The sequence below is a fragment of the Neolamprologus brichardi genome, chromosome 20 (genome assembly GCF_056152115.1).
Source record: "Neolamprologus brichardi isolate AB-2024 chromosome 20, ASM5615211v1, whole genome shotgun sequence".
In the NCBI taxonomy this organism is placed as follows: Eukaryota; Metazoa; Chordata; class Actinopteri; order Cichliformes; family Cichlidae; genus Neolamprologus; species Neolamprologus brichardi.
The window spans coordinates 5,960,447-5,980,395 of record NC_142123.1 but is presented as its reverse complement, the minus strand read 5'-3'; the positions used below and the strand labels follow the sequence as shown (position 1 = coordinate 5,980,395).

At 39.9% G+C, this 19,949-nt stretch overlaps 1 protein-coding gene across 3 annotated transcripts; it reads right to left on the bottom strand.

The window, feature by feature from the left end:
* Positions 1–1,278: 1,278 nt before the first annotated feature.
* On the bottom strand, positions 1,279–15,528 carry ccdc30 (coiled-coil domain containing 30). Of its 3 annotated transcripts, XM_006785500.2 has the most exons (28): positions 15,452–15,528; positions 14,526–14,725; positions 13,677–13,859; positions 13,367–13,487; positions 12,979–13,169; positions 12,676–12,756; positions 12,511–12,585; positions 11,746–11,902; positions 11,418–11,489; positions 10,137–10,252; positions 9,923–10,026; positions 9,639–9,831; positions 8,572–8,670; positions 8,235–8,363; positions 7,905–8,042; positions 6,757–6,935; positions 6,250–6,517; positions 6,040–6,144; positions 5,455–5,625; positions 4,792–5,001; positions 4,236–4,393; positions 3,964–4,129; positions 3,350–3,471; positions 3,103–3,244; positions 2,843–2,979; positions 2,436–2,553; positions 2,174–2,238; positions 1,279–2,078 (listed from the first exon to the last, which is right to left on the bottom strand). In XM_006785500.2, exons 2-28 carry the CDS (start codon positions 14,538–14,540, stop codon positions 1,868–1,870), a joined length of 3,726 nt encoding a protein of 1,241 aa, XP_006785563.2. In that variant the 5' UTR covers positions 14,541–14,725; positions 15,452–15,528; the 3' UTR covers positions 1,279–1,867. The 3 variants fall into 3 exon arrangements, with proteins under 3 accessions (XP_006785563.2, XP_087690262.1, XP_087690263.1); XM_087834136.1 differs by lacking the exon at positions 12,511–12,585; XM_087834137.1 differs by lacking the exon at positions 14,526–14,725 and having other exon boundaries at positions 15,452–15,503.
* Between the last annotated feature and the right edge of the window lie 4,421 nt (positions 15,529–19,949).

Below are 19,949 nucleotides of genomic sequence, written 5' to 3'. Positions count from 1 at the left end.
ACACCTATTATATTTCAAAATCCTACATCACCTTGTTCTCACGCTTTTGCAATCACAAGATTTTCAGAACACTTGATCTCTGACCTTTAAGGGGGGAAGATACTGAGATTCAACGATTTTCTAGTAGATACACCTATGGTATCAATTTGATACCATACTTCACCTTGTTGTCGAGTTACAGCAAAAAACACAAAACAAACCACAATAAAAAATCCAAATATGATTGATATGCTTTTTGGGTTTTTTTCCTGTTTTTGGTTTTTACACTGATACCCACACAGATGAGAAGTGTGAAATGCATAATATGCAGTTATAATAATATTGTTGCTCAACAAGGATTTTAAAGCTAATACATGTCAGGCAACAATTACAGTGAAAACTCTCCTGAGCAACTTTATTAAAAAGCAGATGGTAACAGCAGTAATTTCATTCTGAAATATTTCATATATTTCCATTCATTACAAATACAAAAAAACAACTCCAGAGATGTTAAACTCAATGTTATCAATGTAAAATTAAAGCAGCTTTGCATCCTTCGCTCAGTCACAACAGTGCACATTGAGATGTAGGGGAAATAAAAAAACAAACAAAAAGCATTGTTTATTTATCAGTCTTTATTTATGAAAATAGCTTTTTTTAAAAATGCATTTGTACAAATACAACAGGAGTGAAAGTTTCTTATTGACTACATCTCATTGTTCCCATGTCGTTTTTGTTATCAGATGTATTCACACTTTGTCATTTCAGGCACGTTGAAGACAAAACCAAAGACACTGTATAACGGTGGATACAAAACCTGTATTTAATACAATGTGCAAATGACTGAAGTCTTACTGCTGATCGTCTTTGTGACTAAAGCACAAATACCTTAAACAGCGAGAACAGAAAAAAAGGTTTAAAAAAGAGGAAAAAAATGCCTGGAATTGTGTGTCTTTGCAGACTAAAAGAAAACTATAAATAGTAAATAAAGCACTGATTGTAGCTAGTACTCATCTCTGAACAGAGTCCAGTATTTACTTTCAGTGTATGGCAATCTCTTATTAAACGAAAAAGTGAGTCCGCCTTGTCTATCTTGAGTCTGTCTTTATGGTTGATATGAAATGAGTACGATTTTTTTAAATTTGTAAAAATGCTTATTCTTTTTAAAATGTCTTTGAAACATTCATTACTATCACCTCTGTGCCTTTGATAGAGACTAGAGGAATCAATGTGGAAGAGCGACTCGAGTATCCCTGATGGTTGGTGTGTGGAGAAAAGTGTCCGGGCACCATCCACCAGCACACGCTCGCACTCACTGACATCAGAACACTGCCAAGGTTAAATTTAATTGGGGAAAATGCATACCTTTAATATCCCACACTTTCCCCAAATGTAAACACGAGTTAAACATCTTGTAAAGTGCTCAGTTTAAACTAGTACCATTCAAATATTCCTCATGAAGAGACATTCACTGCATTAGCGTGAAAAGCACTAATGTGATTTTAAATATTTAGACGGCTTAGATTTTTTTACAAAATTGATTCACTTCTTCAGCTACCAAGTCAAATCTCCTTTTAGATAATGCCCCCTTGAAAATATGTAATAAAAATATCGTATTGACACTAGCACAGGCATTTTTTGTTTTTTACAAACCCCCCAAATTTTCCCTCATCCAAAATCGGACTTGATATATACACATGTACCTCCCAGCCAAAGAAGAACCTGCTAACACATCAAACGTAGACACCGTCCTGAGCAGAAATGTAGTGGAAGCTCCCTTTCATTATTACTCTTTTAACAAGGATAATTTGGATTCTATATATAATATATATTTATTACTTCTACACAGATTTTTCCCTGTAGATGAAGACAGACATCGTACCATTTCTTATACCGGGTCACTGCTTTTAGAGCTCTCCTCCACCCCTTTGGCGGAGGCTAGAGGAATCAATGGGGAAGTGAGATTCAGGTATCCCTGCTCTGAAGGTTGGTGCATGGTGAAAGGTGTCCGGGTGCCATCTGCCAGCACACCATCGTCCACCTTCACCCGACAGATTGCATCCAGGACGCCCAGTTTGTTACCAGAACCTGACGTCAAACTGATGACAAACCACAGATGATATGAAAATTGCCCAAATGACAAATATCAATCAATATTTTAGGTCAACAAGCTGTTCTCTTAAAATTGTCTTACCTTAGTGCAGACGTATGTAGGATGCTGTCAGTGAGAGCATCAGTGGGAAGCATTTTTCTGGCATTCTGTTGATCATTTTAAATTTATTAGCAAGCATGCCAACATGTTTTTTTAATACAGTGAGATGAGAAACATTTTTACAGTCTTTTATTCCTCTTTTATTTAAAAAAAACCCCAGTCATTTAGTGAAATGGCAATCCTGTCATTTTTAATATGTGTATAGAAAAATATTGCAAAAACATAACGATGTATAAAGAGCTACCTCCATGCTGTAGAGTGACTGGACATTCCTCAGAGCACGCTCTAAAGAACTGACTTGATTGGAGAGTTTCAAGGTTTCGTCCTGCAGTTGTTTGTTTTCCACTTCTAAGAGGTTAACCCTTGAACACAATAATGTTCACAGCATTCACTCACAACTTCACAATAATTTTTCCAACATATCCTTTACATCTTTAGTTACAAAAACATTCAGGCTAACAACTAAAAAACATGATTCTGTTGTGTTAAATACTCTCAATATATGTACAAGTAAATGTGGTTTCTTAGCACTGTATTATGTAACTAATGAAGTTAACAAATAGTATTTTATACTTCTGGTTGAAATAATTAAAAGAGTAATATTCATACTGTTCTGCATCATGTACATGTGTAAACAGTGACTGAGGATACCTATATTGGACTGTTGAGGCGGTCTTCATGGCCTTGCTGCCCATCTCCTCGGCCTCAATTATCTTCTGCACCAGTTCCCTCTTCTCCTCCAAAAGCTTCTCATTGACTTCCATCACTAACTGGATCCTCTCTTTGTCCTATCACAATTCAGAAGACAAGAGAAAAATTAATGAAAACAGATTTTGAAGAACACTTTTCTACAGTGCTTCACATCTCTTCAGGAATATTTAGGAGTCAGCATTCTGCTTCGTGTGTGTGACCTTCTGAGAAAGCATGGAAGCAAGCTCGAGATCATTCTCCAGTTTCTGGATGGTGCTGTTTCTCTGTTCGGTTGCCTTTAGAAACACCTGCTTGGCCTGATGCAGTTTGGTCTTGTGTTGACTCTGTTTTTCATTGTACTTTCTGGTTGGTGGAGCAGAGGCAATTGAGAGCAAGAAAGGCAAAAGGTTAATGTAACCTAATTACCATTTACTTTATTTTATATTATGGTTGTTAGATGCATCTAACCTGACATGCACGTCGAGTTGGAGGAGAACCTGCTGCAGCTCATCCTGCAGTCCTTTACAATCCTGCTGACTGGCCAACAGCTCCTCCTGCAGCTTTTGACGTGACGCCTGGCTGTCCTTTCCCTACAAAACATATACATTTCAACAGATATTACAAGTGCATAAAATGTACAATCGTGCTAAACACAGTGAAGCGCTGACAGCAAACTGCTTGCAATATGATCGATTTTTTTTGTATATCTGTCAGCAATCAAGCAATCTTAAATAATGTACTTAATAGGTTAAATGTGCCCTGTATAGCAGCTTACTGTCAAAACTGAGTACGCATTCCTCTGAAAAACTTTCTGGTTTGCAGCAAAGGATTGAAATCTTAGCTCGAAAACAGAGGAAGTGACAGAAGATACATACTGCGCAAACAATGTTTGATATGGGCTGTCAGCAGGGCGCCTTAAAAAACAAACAAACAAGACACTTAATAACACACTCCTTTTAAGGCGTGTAGCAAACTTGGAATGGGTGTATGTTTTGACTGTCACTTTTCAGGGAAAGCTTTCAGTTCAATGAGACCTCAAGTGCCACAGCAGATCTTAAGAAGCACGGTGCACCATTCCTCACCTCCTCTCTAGCATTGCTAAGCTCAGCCTCCAGGACGGATAGACGGGTGTCCAGCTGCTGGACACGGTGGCTGAGCTCTGCATTTGTCCTGGTCAATGAGGCCTCCTTATGCCTCAAGGAGCGAACCTGCTGCTGCAGCTCCTCCTCGCGCTGTTCTAACAGCTTCCTGAGAGGAGACCGGAAGAAGAAGAAGAAAAAAACTATTCAAAGCTCTTAAAAGCAGGTGAAGAAAAAGGACAGTGTCAGCTGAGCTGCACTTTGTGGACTTTCACCTGGTGACGTGCTCTTCCTGCTGCTGGGCTCTCAGAGCTAACAAGGCGTCAGATAGATCCCTGCTTTCCCTCTCCAAGCGGTTGGTCTCGCCTACACGAGCTTCCTCCACACGCAGCTGGTGCTGGACAGACTTAAGCTGCTGTTGTAGTTCCAGGACCTTCCAAACCACAACAGAACCACAGGTTTTGCTCAAAAACACAAGCTCCTAAGTTTACACCCATCAACAAAATATGTCAGGATTTCCTTATGATATCAAACAAACAAAAAATACTCCACAATGTTCGCAAATAATGTTGACTGCAACCGCTTCTTCATCTTAGTCAATGTTCAGAAAAGCATTAACTTCATTTGCTTAAGACCAAAACATGTCAGACTGGATATTCTATTAAGGGCTCAGTATGGTGTCACTGGTTATTTCACTGATAAGAACAACTACAGCAAGAATAACATAACTGTTGAATAAAACCACTTGGAGCCTTTAATAACAGTTGACACACTGACAAACCAGGCGATCCAGATTTCACACCGGACTACAGTCTTTACAGTTATGCTAACCTTCTTGTCAGCAGCGATGAGTCGTGCCCTCTCAGCCTGGAGGTCCCCCTGCAGACTAGTAGTGGCATTGCGGTTTGCGGAGCTACGAGCCAGTTCCAGCTCCAATTGCCTGATTTTCTGCTGCTGATGTTCACACTCGGCCGCATGACCAGTGACTTTCTGCTCCATCTGTACCAGCTTTGTCTGGACCTGCTTCAGTTCTGCACTAAGCTGAGAAAACATGTGGGAGGACAGCAGATGTAAAAAAACAAAACAAAAAAAAAAAGATGTTGAGTGTTCATTTACATGTTGATTGCAGTTACACATTTGTTCATAAGTTAATATAAGTATCTAGTAACTCAAGTGAGGGTTGTCCACACAGAAAGTGATCTGCATGTCGCGCATCACCTTGCTGCTGATGGTTGGTTGATAACGGAGATTTCAGGTTATGGTTGCCTATGTAGTTACCAGTTTCATATGTCAATCTACAGTATTATTTGCTAACACAGTAGTCACTTCATTTGTGGTTATTTTCCCCATCATCGCTTTAAAATCATCCAGCGGTCTTTGGCCGTCATGTTGCTGTGAATCGCTTCCTATTTAGACATCTCTTAACAGTGGAATAAAGACGAGGAAGTGCTAAGTAAATTAAGTGATAAACAGAGGGTTTCAGGGAATACTCACCTTGAGTTTTTCCTGATCCAGCAGCGTGTTGTGTCTCTTCAGGTCCAAGTTCTTCTCTTTCTCATAGCGTAACTCTTTCTCCGCTGAGGTAAACAGGCTCTGGGCCCTCTGCAGGTCTTGCTTCATTTGTTTAGCTTCTTCTGTCTTCTGCTTCAGCACCGAATCTTGGGACTAAAGATGGACACAGTGTCAGTGTTCATGTTTATGCTGATTTAGCAAATGAACAGAGATAGTCAAGTGTCCCCAAGTAAGATGTGGCTGTCGCACAACTGGCCCTTCTGTAATTTTAATGCAACACCAGTGAAAGAAGGCCATCTGAAGCTTCTGTGTTAATGATGAAAATAATTACGACATTATTATTTTTATCATTATTATTACTACAATACAAAAGAGAGGTAGACTGCCATAATATTTGGCTTTCTGTCTTTCAGTAAGATTGCTGAAGTTGCTAATTAATAAGAATATTAAGATGTCAGCTGCTTAAAGCATAAAGGCTAATGCAGCTGCTACAGTATGACAATTATAGCAATAAAGAGCCAATTACATAATAAACATACAGAATAGATTTTTGTTTTTCACATGTACCTTAATATGTGCCTGGGCTTCATTCACCTGAGCCTCGAGGGCCATTTTGTGCTCAAGACCCTGCTGCCGCTTCTTCTCTAGCTTATTCTGTAGATCACTCAGCTCCTGCCCCAAAGAAGACAGTGAAAATATTTATATCCGTCTTCTATAGTTCTGGCATAAGAAATACCCTATTACCCCTAACCCACCTAAAAGAACCAATGCAGTTACCTGAGCCAAGCACTCTTCTCTGCGGTTTTCCACTGGACTGACTCTAGGTTCAAAATGAGCTATGTGCAGTTCAGGCTTCTGGCTGCTGCCAAGCACTTCCTTCGCGGTGGATAGTTGGTCTTGATGCCACTGAAGCTGCTTAACGAGGCGCTGGATCTCCAGCTCCAATCTCTCCTGTTTGCCCTCTGCTGCTAGCTTCTCCTGAACACTAGAGCTTAGCCTGGCCTGTAGCTCTGCAGTCTGCATCCGCTCAGAAGCCATCTCATCTCTGGGAAATATTCACATATATGCAAAGTAAGTAAGCTACAATGTTCCAGTCTTATCTCATCACTGACTATGAAAAAAGGTACAAGTAACAACTGAGGCAGTGATATCAGTTCTCATCCAACAATGATCCACTTCAATCCACATCTCATAAATACCATACATGTACTATATATTATTTGAATTTCCCAAATATGCAATGAATAAAATATCTTATTGTAGGACTGGAACTAAAAAAACAACCTCAGGCTGTTGTGTGCTGTCTGGAGGCTGCTAAGTTCAGCAGTAAGCCGGTCAGCTTGTTCCTGCAGCTGGCTGATGTGTAGCATGCTTTCCTTCATCTCTTCTTGGGTCTGCTTACTGTCTTTGTAGCACTGCAGCTCTCCCTGGAGTCTGCTATAGGCACGCTCCATCTGGGAGACCTGACAGCCACAGAGTTAAAGACAGTAAGGTGATGAGAAACTCACGTTGGGGGATGTAAATGTCAAACTAATGCATGCTATAAATTCATACTGACATATTTATACTGACACGTAATGTACAGCCCTGCATGAAAGTCTTGTAAAATAACTACATTATTTGGAGAATAGTTAATAAATTTACTTCTAATTTTCAGTGTCAGAAATACCTTATGTTAATGCTAAGAGTCTGAAGTTTGTTTAATATGCTATAATTTTGTATTACCTAATAATCATGAACCAGTCAATTTGAAGCTGGAAAATCTTTATGATATGATAATCAGTGAAATTCTAGTCAAGAAATGTTCTCTTTTTAATAGAGTAAATACAAAGAACACAAATATCAGTTTGTTATTTTATCATATGCATAATAGCCTGCATATACAGTGGTTATCATACTGCAAAGGTGTAAAGAGCTAGTTCATAAAGTCAGATTTGAAAGAGAAGGGTGTCTTTCAGAAATCCCAAAGCCGCTTCAAGTTTCTTTGTTTATGCTTCCAAATTTTCTCCTTCATTTTTTGCCCCCAATGAATGTCCCATATATCCATAATCATAAATAAAGTTTGAATAATTAAATAAAGAAATCCCCAGTCTCTTGGTAGTGCTTTAAAATTTCTGTCCATTCACCACTTAAACACAGTGAAGACGCCTGCAAACTTAGCAGCACACTTGCACTTGAGCCTTTTGATTTTATCTGGGATTCATTAGACTCATTGGTAAACTTATTTAATTAATTAGGAGTCAAGATATTTTAGTATTATACACACCTGTTTTCATATACTCTAAAGCTGTATTGTGTGCAAGGTATTTTTACTTTTTAAACCATTTACACCAAAGGCCTATTTCTGCCAAAATGTTTATAGTCTATAACCATTTTCCTCTGAAGAAAGACTGTGACAGTTTCATCATGTGTAAAATGAAAAATTAACAAACCTTTTCTTCCAGAAGTGTTTTTTCCACCTTAACTTGAGTGAGACTCTTGATGAGTGTTTTCCCCTGTTGGCATTCTATATGAAGGCTGTTGTTCTCAAGTCTCAGTTTGTTTCGCTCTCGCTCGCTTATCTGCAAAGCCTTTGGTGTAAAGAACCGAAGAATAACACTCAAAGAATACACGTGGTAACTGTGTGGCATTTAGTTTGTAACATTGTTAAAAACATTCTGAAAATACAACCATAACTCTTTGCATCAGTCCTAAATTGAATTTCTGTGCACGTGTGGTGTTTCTGTTCTGTATTTCACACAAAGCAAAAGTCTAGTTTTTACCTCTTTCTCCTTCTTCAGGGCAGCCTGTGCAGCACTGAGGTCCAACTCCAGCTGTTTCCTCCAGTCTTTCTCCTCAGTCAGACGAGCCTCAAGCATAGCCAGGCTCTCTTGACCACTGTTCCTTAGGTGCTTCATATATGGTGAGACAAGAACACAGAAACATACTGCATAAAAACAAACAAAAAAGTTATTCATGTCACATCATAACTCGCACCCCCTTTGTACTTTGTAGTGAGCTTTACCTTAGTTACTCATTTAAATTTGTGTACTTAAGACCTCCACGGCTACTGCATTCTTACCGCACAGTGTTGTGTAATGATTAAAGGGCATTTCTTACCAACTTTAAGTAGGACTCGGTGGTTTTGACCTCTTCTCCATTCTGCAACATTTTCTCTTGGGTTTTCTGCTTCTTTATCTCTGCCTCCAGGTTTGTGATCTGCATAGAAATGTAAGACTATCAGTCATTAGGTAAATCTGTAACTAAACTATAGTAAACTGCCATTAGTAATTAATGACTGTGAAAACAGCTTTCTTTAGAGTTTCTGGTGCAGGGGTGTCAAACATAAGGTTTGGAGCCAGAACTGGTGTGGCGAAGACAGACAGACAGATAGACACACACACACAACCCCTTTCAGCAATCTTAGTGAGGACCTTCATTGACATAATGCTTTCCCTAGCCCAGGGGTGGGCAACTTCAGGCCTCGAGGGCCGGTGTCCCTGCAGGTTTTATATGTGTCCTTGAACCAACACAGCTGATTTAAATGGCTAAATTAGCTCCTCAACATGTCCAGAAGTTCTCCAGAGGCCTGGTAACGAACTAATCATGTGAGTCAGGTGTGTTGACCCAAGGTGAGATCTAAAACCTGCACTGGCCCTCGAGGCCTGGAATTGCCCACCCCTGCCCTAGCCCCTTACCCTAAACCTAACCATTAAAAATGAATGCCTAACCCCAACCCTTACCCTAAACCTAACCATAACCTAATTGTAACCCTGACACTAAAACCACATTTTGAGCCTCAAAAACGCCTTTAAATGCCTTCAAATTTGTGAGGACCGGGTTGTGTGTCCTCACAAGTGAATGCTGGTTCTCACAAGTATAGTAGAATGCAGATTTCAGTCCTCACAAAGATAGCTAGACAGGAACACACACACACACACACACTCTATTACAGAAGCATATGTTTTTTTTGTTGGTTTGTTTGTTTGGTTTTTTTACAACAGGTCCATGGTTAAAAAAAATTCTGTGAATTAACAAAAAATGTGTTTTATAATTACATGACAGTCTGGACAATGGGCTACCAGAACTTTTTCTGTAATTTTACACATTTGTTTTTACAGGCTGTTTGTGGCCCACAATGTAAAATGAGTTTGATATTTGATGTTTGAACCAGTTCTGATAAGTACCCTTCTTCGCAGGCCCTCGAGTTCTCCCTCATGTCGATGCCTCTCCTCTTTGCTAGCATTCTGGGCTTCCCCCAGCAAGGCCTCCAGCTCCTCGTTCCTCTCCTCCAGCTCTTCATGTTCCGTGCGTAGCCTCTGCAGTTGTCGCTGCAGCTCTTTCACCTGCACAAGCCCATCTTCCAGAGCCTCTTGACACCTAACCGTCAATAAATTACAATTAAACAGCCAGAGAGAGCAGATTGTGAATACCCATCATAATGTAGTTATCCAGGAATTCAAGTTTTTACCGTTTGTGAATGTGGTCTTTTTCTTGAGCTGATAAAGCAGACAGATTGTTTTGTTGGTCACTGCAAACACTTTTATCTTTTCTATCTTCTTTGGCTGCATCATTCTTTGCCAAGTGAAAACAAATACAACACCAGTCAGTGCCAAGCTTCTGTCATAACTTATTTTATTCATTTTGTTATAATAAATTAATAGGTATGTTCTGTAAATACTGACCTGGTCAAGGAGATTTTTCTTCTCTGACTCCAAAATACGCACTCTGTCCCTCAGAGCTCTGTTCTCAGCATCTAGTTTGTCATTTTGCTCTTTAGCCTGCTGCAACTTCATCACATCTGTGGAGTGAAAAATGTATTAATGTGAGATTAAAATGCCGGTGATCAGCAAATGTGATCATCCCTATAAAAGCAGAAGATTTTGGCAGTTTGCAGTATAGCCATAATAATAGTGGTTTACATATTTGTCTAACAAGTCATAGATGCCCAGTTTGATCTAAGGAGAGGATACAAATCCCCTGAGGGTTGCATGAGGAGCCGTATAAAAATCTGCCAAATCAAATATGCAGAGGCACAGATTGTGGAAACCTCTTGAGACAAGGAAGCAGCAAGAGTAGCTGTTTTTTCTGCTCTGGAGCAGGTATGTGTTAAAACAATGCCAGTCATTCACCCCGAGGTCTGACCATGCAATGTTCAGAGAAATTCAAAAAAAACCAAGAGCTACAACTCAGACTCTACAGGCCTCATTTAGCATTTTAAATGTTAAAGTTCATGACAGCACAGTTTTAAAAAAATGGCTGAACATGATATGCTAATTTGGAAGGACTGCCAAGAGAAAGTCTCTTCTTTCTAAAAAGAAAAGGGCACGGCTTAGGTTTACAAACTTGCATTCGAATAAAGCACAAAACTTCTGAAAAAACTGCCCAGATGAGACTAAAGTAAAGATGCCTGGCCATAATGCATGGCACCCCGTTTGGTGAAAAACAACACAGCAGACCAGCACAAACACCTCATAGCAACTGTCAAGCATAGTGGTGTACGAATGATGTTGCAGTCACTGAACCAATCATGAACACCTGTAAAAAACTGTGAAAGTGTAGCAGCCAGCCTCCATGACTCAGCTTCCAAAGAAATGACAGATTCACCCAAAACACCACCAATATCAGGCAAAGGGGAAATATTTGTAACATTTATATAATGACTTTTTTTTACTCCAGTGTTGTAGAATTACAAGTAGCTTCTCTCTAACAGTGACTAAAGTCTTAAAATTTATTAAATCTAAAAGAATAAAAAATAAACAATTTACTAGATGAGTAAAGTTTTTACATCATCTTTATTTTTCCTATGAAAACAGATTAAATACAAGCAAAACTAAACAAGCACAGTTTATACTGAGATACAAAATATCTACATAGTGATTGTTTTGTCCACCTAAATTTTAAAATAGTTTAAAAAAAATTTAAAAAAAAAAAACATCTGAAAAGTTTCCATCAATCTGTCTCACCAGAGTATTTAAGATTTTCCACTTCCTTCCTCAGGTTCTCTACTTCTTGGACGGTTCCCTGAAGCTCAGATCCTGAGATTAAAAGCACATTTTTAATTCTGTGGACCACAAATATGCTTGGTGCCAATTTGTGTCTATTCATATTAACATTCAGTAAAGTCAAAGATGAGGTATGTTACCAAAATCTATGGGTATAAATAACAGGTAACTGACATTTCATTAGGGGAAGACATCAAAGCTACTGTTATGCTGACTTTAAACACTGGAAAGGTTAATAGGATGTGTGTGCAGGGCAGAAATTTAGGACCATACTGTAACTGCAACATACCGCTTGGGTCTGGGTTGTTGTTTTTGGCAGCATCCAGTTCATTAGTGAGTCTGCGGATATCCTGATGAGCCATCGCCAGCCTCCGGGATGCTTCTTCCAAGTCCCGTTCCAGTCGCTGACGCTCATTTCGCTCTTGGGAAATCTCCTCACTGTGGGCCTGATGTACAGGAAATAAGGGATTAACAACTGGAGTAGGAGAAAGGGGAGGAAAGAAAAATGGTAGGAATGGTAGACTGGAGATGCATGGACCCAACATGCAATTGTTAGAGACATGCATTTTCAGACTGCGAGTAATCATCTCTGCAGGCCTGGAACAAAGCAGGGGAAATTAAGTATATATTTATATCCCAGCATTCACCTGCACAGAGAGACCAGGAAGACCAAAAGTGCACATGCTGTTACCTGTGTTATGCCATCACTGCCCTATGATAAATTATGTTCTTTAAATCAGTTTTTTTTTGTGACAGCCACAGTAGACAAGAAATTGTTGAGGTGAGAGGAGGGTATGACATGCAGCAAAGGTCCACACAGACAGTCAAATGTTTTGTAACCATTAAGAACCAGGGACACCCTTAAAAAATGCATTTATAGATGTGTTAGTGAAATGCTCTGCAGCACAGCAGTCATGCAGATAACAAGGTATATTATTAATGTGGAAAACATTTCAAAAAGCAGTGGCCCTCTGAAACAAGCCGGTGAAGTTTGGCTCTTTATCATGATACCACTGTTAAATTACTTAGCATAAGCTATAAAGTGGAGACCTACAGGGTTAATACTGTGCTTGCTCTGACCAGACCTGCGAAGGCCAAACAGCTTCTTCCACGGACTCTGGGATGAGCACTGCTGAGAGGAAAAACCACTGTATACACACTCACAACAAACACTATTCGGACATGGATCTCAGCCAGGGCAAAATGAACGCCACTTCACCTTCACTGCGTTATTGAAGGTCTTCTGGAGATCCTCCTTTTGCTGTCTCAGGTCATCCCCCCTCATATGGCAAATAAACTCCTGTCCAAATGTCACAAAGAGACAAGGCCTTACTTAGCATTTTACATACACATACAGTCTTTGCACGTGTTAGCTTTAAACATTGCTTTTCACTACAAGCATGAAGCCTTTGGGCATACTATTTTACTCTATTAGCTCTCAAAACATTTCAAAATTACGTTGGTCCCACGAGATAACTGACATCCAAATAAAGCCTTTGATTTATGTAGGTCAGCTCTTTACCTGGTGGTCAACTTCCTTCAAGTTAACACTGAGACTCTGACTTTCCAGTCTCCTCTCAGTAGCCTCCAACCTTTCCAGCAGTGTGGCCCTCTCCACCAGTAAATAAGCCACTATCTCACTGGGGCTGGTCAAGCCCATCTCCACCAGGTCCTCCTGAGCCAGCATCTCTGCCAACTCCTTGCTCTGACTCTCTAGAAGAAAGGAGGATTTCCTCTGGTCAGCAGTTTGTCATGTACAATTATAAAAAAAAAAAACCCCACAGACGAACAAATGATGCTCTACAGCAACATAGTAATTACAAAGTACATTTCCACTGGTAAGCAAAGCTAGGGTACAGCCCAAAGGAAAAAATGCCCAACACATTGTACTACAGTTGTGAAAAATTCACCCAGCTGGTGTTGAATCTGGTGAAGTTCGTGCTGCAGCTGTTCATTGTGTCTTTCATATTCTGCAGCCAGGCCCTCTCGCTCTTCTAACAGCCCACGAATATGTGCAACATAGCTCTCCAGCTGATAGACAAAAAGAATTGCAGTGTAATTTAGCTGTGACACTGATGTGTCCCACACATGTTCATGATTGTACTTCATGTGAAAAGTGACACGTTCTTTTTAGACTGCTTGTTTGGGCGTTTCATTACACATCATTGGCTCACTCTATGATGAAAGTTGGTCAAATAAAACAACAAAGGAGAGTCTCACCTCCTTCATCTCATTGGCTTGCTGCACACGTAGGGTCTGCACCTCTTGGGTAGCTGCATGAAGCTTCGCCTCACTGTTGAGAAGCTGCTGCCAAAGGTGGCGCTGCTTCTCTTCTCCACTGGCCCCTGGCGATAAGCCATCCTCCTGGAGCCGCCTAGAAATCTTGTCCAGCTCCGTCAACACCTGAAGGTCCGGAGAAGGTCCAGTTATCATATTTTTTTAATGCAATGTTTACCTGCAGCTTTTAAGAATTTATACATGAAAACACCTTTCAGTCATCTTGTTGTTGCATATGCAGCTTTGGGTATTATAATTCTTTGTTTGCTAATGTTTATTCAACTCCAGTGTTATTTAAGTAAGAGTGAAAAATTTTTAAATTTTGATTATTTTTCTATACAGTTTTCCTGCTAGCTAACTACAAGACTAAGCATAATGAACAATGGTATATCTTTTTGCAGTGGCACACGGTTCAATGATGTGACATTGAACACATGTTGCAGAATTCAATACTGTATGTTGTAGGGCTGGTAACTGGAGCTAGCGGTCATGCAAACTGCATACTACTCTGGGAGCTGTCACGGCTCCAACAACATCCTGCATATTGTCACAGGTTGGGTATCAGGTCTCATGTACTTGTTGAAGTCAAACATTGCACCACCTGGTCTATGCTATCGCGGACTAAATGGTTAAAAGATCAGAAATTTGGTGATTGTGTGTGCAAGATTTATTTGCCCCCAAAACCAGTTTAGGTATGGTGTTTTCATAGTTGAAGAAAAGTTACATTGGCCAGCACATAGGAGCATAGCAGATAGGTCTAGTGTATTTTAAAAGTAGCCAATGCTGTGTTACCTCTTTATTATCCATCGTTACAAATTAAGTTTGGCACAGCAGCGTCTGTAAGGGATGAATTTTATCTCCATCAGTCGAAGTACTGATCCCACACAACATTTCTGCTAACTCAGGCTCCAACGATGCGCCAGAGATCAGCAGATCCTCAAACTTCAGCACTCACATTGCTGGAGTAATCCATCCAGTATCTCATGTCCGCTCTGTGAAAGACGCGATTCTTTAGAACAGTGCTGCCAGGTAGGACAGGCAGTCATAAGCTTAGAGATTATCTACCTCCTACCTGCGACAGGCACATGCATTTTAACAGCTGACACACATTGCATCACCCGAGGCTATGCAAAACTCCAAACTGGTGAGCTGTTTTATCTGCTGTTTCCTTAAATGGTAAGGATAACACATCTAGCCCTAAGCTTCCTCTCCAACATTTAGGAAGATTTCATGGAGCAGGGAGATCTATGAAAATTCCCTGCAATAAAAACAATGCAAGTGTCTTCCCAATAATAGACAAGGATCATTTAATTTTGTTTAAAAAAAACATATTTTTTCCCCGGCTAACCTTTCTTTCCAAAATGTCTGACGACGAGGAGCAAACGGGGATTTTTATTTCTTTTGGCAAGATCTCCAGTCAGAGATATGTAACAATCACAGATGTGTTAACCAAGACAAGCTGTTTTAGTAAGATATTACACAACGAAAACAGACAGATGTGACTTTCCACGATGCTAGTTAGCAAAGTTCTTTCCAAACTTACCAAGGCATACTTCACATTGAGCTAACGCTAGCTCGCTAACGGTAGCCATAGCTTTTACCACTGGCCGCTTGGCAGCAAAAGATAGACTCTGTGATATCGTAAGACTCCTACTTAACCCTAACTTCTCCGAGGCGGTAAAGCTGAGCACACAATGCAAAGTTAAAGTTCTACAAACCTTTTAGAGTAAATACGGACGGCTGTGGACAGGCGTGGCAGTGTAAATTGGCTTCTACCAGCACCTAGGCAACGGACCGTACCATTAAAAGGATGCAGAGGGGACAATCGATCACGAAACGTCACCACCAACACAACACTTAGGCTTTTAGAAGATTAGCTATTAGGGATCTTGCTGACCTAGAATGAAAAGAGAATGACGTTTATCGTCATTATACGGCCGTACAGATTGACTTTGTACTTGACAATCTGGCAAGTCAATAACCATAAATACAGAAGAATCCCACTCTTTCCAGCTATATTAGTTCATAGCGTCTTTAAGGATTTCTCATTTCTCAGGTCATACTCGAAAACTGTAGAGGGCGACAAATGTTTGACAACTCGAAGACTCCTTATCGAACAACTTCATTGCTTGAGACTAGGGTTAGAGTATTTGCACATCAAAAATTACTCTAGTAGTATGTCCATCCACATTTTATTAGGTCTTTGACGCACATTTCAGAGTTTTCTGCAGTGTTATAAATGATATGACTTTATCATGATTACTTAATAAACCTTATACAGTAGTTCAAGTAGATCATCCAAAAGAACTAAGAAACATGTCAAATAGGAACATTGAAACATGTTCTCCACCTGCTGGTGAAAAGAAGCAGCTGCATGAACCCCGTGCAGCTGTGTCCAAATCCAGCCATTTGCACAATTTCAATCCAGCCCACATATCATTACAGGTTCTTGATCAATTTTGGCCTGTCAAAATGTGGCATGCACAGTGATGTGCACCCCAAAGCTCACCTTCACAGCACCTTTAAGCTAACAAGCATAACTGACAGAAGGCTACAAAAATGAAAGCTCAAGTTAAACGCAGACAAGTTCAGCTGAAGTGGGAGACTGGTTATCATGCAACTTTAAAGGCTGTAAAGAAAGGTCTGTGTATTCATTTGCAGGTCAATATATGTCATGCAAGGAAGAAAAAAAAAGATTTATTACTTTACCTTTAGATCAGGATGTGTTTTGTTATATTTAATATCTCATTCTACCAGTGGCTCCCAAATCAAGCTTGCTGTGAGGTGGCTGTATGATAGCCTTCTTGCTGAATATATGATATGCTAATTTTGCTTGACTAAATGGTATAAAGCCTAAGAAGTTCTTTTGATGGCTGTTTGGCTGAGGGTTCATACATGCAAAAGCTCCATATATTTTAGATGAAATTAAACTATATTACTATATAGTGAATTCCATCCAATACAGAAATGTGTGCTCATGGTTGGCTGTCAGACAGGCAGATGTGTTATTCAGACTATACACCAAAACATTGTGCATCAGAAAAAAACCCCAAAAAACATTTGGTGCAGTTCTCCAAAACAGTCTAAGTTTCTCATGTGGCCCTTTGGGAAAATTAAATGGGCAATATTCAGACTATTTTACCAAGCCGTACATATAATACAATCTCTACTCTTCTTGTTCGCGCTCACCTATGCTGATGTGGACTAAATGTAATGAAGAGGGAAAAGGAGAAGAAAGGTCATTTTCCATCTGCTGGATAGGAGCTAAAATAAAAAGTAGCCAAGGAGTACAAAACACATGAGCAGCAATAATTTATTTACAATAAAACAGGCCCAGGGAATTTAAAAAGCAATAAAAGACAAACAAGAAGCCCCACTTATATACTATATGCACAGGTGTAACAGTCTTGAAACAGATGCTCTAGCAACCATCACAGAAATCACACTTTTCACTGGTTCTGTCTCACTGGGAAAGGCCTTCTACAGGGTTCTAACACTGGTTCCACAGACAATTCCAGTCCCATCTTCTTAGTATCCCTCTGACCTATCCATCCTGTTGCTGCTGATGCTCTGCTGTGGCTTGCACTCCTTCTGTACATGCTCCTTGACTGTCCTCACCTCTTATCCTTATGCAGAGTGAGCAGGTGTGGATAATTTATTTGAATAGTCACTGGTAGGTACATGTAACAACCTTAAAATAAATGCAAAAAATATACAAACATGCATAAAACTATACTATAAAACCAAACCACAGTATAAAAACATGAAAACTACATCCACCCTGTAACACAAAGATACTGATTTAGTACCTGACAATCTGTCAAGTCAGAAAGAATGAATACATAAAAAACCCTGTCAGTGTCATGCTTTATTTACTGTTCGCAGGTCATATTTTTCTTTGTTTCTCATTAGTCCATAAACACTAGAAGGCAACAAATTGACTGGATTTCTTTCATTCATCCTAAAATGTGAACTACAATAACAAAAAAATGTTGTTGACTGTATTTGTTCTGAGGACATTTTTATTTCTGATCATCAGTTTTCTTTTTCACTTGTCCTTTGTTGTGTCTCTGTCTCCTGTTTGCTACATGGTTCGCTCTTCTTCTACTACTGTTAAATATTCGGACACTTTTAATGCATTTTTATTCCCTCAAGATAATGTTGATGTCTCAACAAAATGTTTTTTTTGTTTTACAATTTTTTTTTTTTTTAAACAAAAAGTGTGTCTTGTTATAGCCAGGTTAGCTACTGTTTTGAACTCTTCTCCCTGGATAATTGCCAGTACTTGCTGTTTAATGTATTCTTGCTGAAAAGTTGAGTGCTTGCAGAAATCAACTCTTTTACACACTCATCACCTTCATTTAAAGGATCTTTTATTTTATTTTCAACAGTTCAGTGAAACATGCAAGGGCTGCCTTTTGTTGTGAGGCACAAAAAAATTCATTTTTTGAAGACCTACCTATTTCACAGACTTTCAGGTCACTTTGAAACCGGCAGCGGGTTTGTTCTGGCTTAGTTTATCTCGGTTACTTATGCTAGGTGTGTGTGTGTGTGTGTGTGTGTGTGTGTATAGCAGTTGAATAGTGTATTGGTAACACTACATGCCACTACATCGAGATATAATCACCCCCACCATCCCTACTGCGGCCATGACTGATCTGCAACAAGGTAGGAGTGATCTTGGAGATGATATAAGATAAACAGTCACAAGGAGCAGTACCCTTCATGGAGAAGGAGAGTAGAAGCTGAAATCAAGACCAATAAGGCAGTCGTGTACCATCCAGGGTATATTCAGGGTGGCAGGGGTACAATATGAGAACAGCAGCTGCACCAAGACTGGAGACAGAGCAATACTGGAATAACATGGGAGAACCTGCCTGAACAGAATCCAGACATCCAAGACATCCAAGAAAGGTTCTCCAGTATAAAGAATTGGGCATGATTTATGCCTACTGGCTGAAGAAGCTGACTGCACTCCATGAGCGTCTGGCAGCACAAATGAACCAACTACCAGATCCCCATGTATCCCCAGAATGGACCGGTCTCATCCAACTACCGGCCAGTAACCTCTCTCAGTACCACACTGAAGCTTGTGTCAGGCGTTAAAGGACTGGTGAGTGTCAGAACCCCTGTCCAGAAACATCCATGAGTGCATCAGGAAGATGGCCCCAACCGACTGCGTGCTTAGTGAATACCTCAGGCAGCAGAAAGCAGAGTAAGAAAAGGACCAAGAGGAGGAACCATCATGGAATGAAAGGCCCCTGCACAGTATGTACCACCGGCAGATAGAAGTGGCTGACATCAATAAATCCTACCAGTGGCTGGACAAAGCTGGACTGAAAGATAGCACAGAGGAACTGACCATGGCGGCACAGTAACAAGCTCTAAATACAAGATCCATAGAGGCTGGAGTCTACCACACCAGGCAAGACCCAAGATGCAGGCTGCGTAAAGACGAGGTCAAAATAGGACAAATCCCACAGGGTCGAGATAGACCGAGCTATGATCCTGTGGGACTTCCAGATACAGACAAAAAAACTGGTGATGGCTAACCAACCAAAGATAGTAGAAGTGGACAAGCAGAGGAAGTCGGCTATAGTAATAGATGTAGTGATTCAGAGAAACAGAGGAAGAAGGAACATGAGCTTGAGAAGTACAAAGGGCTAAAAAAAAGTGCTAGAGAAAATGTGGAGGGTGAAGGCAAAAGTAGTCCCAGTGGTAATCGCAGCACTCGGTACAGTGACCCTCAAGCTGGGCGAGTGGCTCCAGGAGATCCCAGGAACAACATCCAAGATCTCTGCCCAGGACCGCTGAGATACTGCACATGTATATGCTATATATGTTACTATAGGCTTTTGTATATAGGTAGGTGTGCGTGTATATGGACTTTTGGTAATCTTTTGAGATAATTCATTTTAATCTTTTATTTTCTTTTAACTACTTTGTTCTTCTTTTCAGCACTTTGGCTGACACTTTCAAATGTGCTATACAAATAAAGTTGACTTGACTCTATGATATTTATCTTGAAATGTGCTATATTAAATGAAATTGTATTATTATTTAAACATACTAATATACTGTAATAATCTATCTTATGATGATTACTTTTATTTGTTTTTGTAGGAAATATTTCTTAACTTTCAATTACTTTGGGCTACATTTTACTGCATAAAAAGTGCTTAGACATGTTTTGTTTAAGCATTCTTTATATTTTCG

Coding starts and splice junctions, on each gene's coding strand:
- ccdc30 (XM_006785500.2), bottom strand. Junction 13,488..13,676: donor AAGCCAATGAGATGAAGGAG/GTGAGACTCTCC, acceptor TTTGTCTATCAG/CTGGAGAGCTATGTTGCACA. Junction 11,490..11,745: donor CAACAACCCAGACCCAAGCG/GTATGTTGCAGT, acceptor TTTTAATCTCAG/GATCTGAGCTTCAGGGAACC.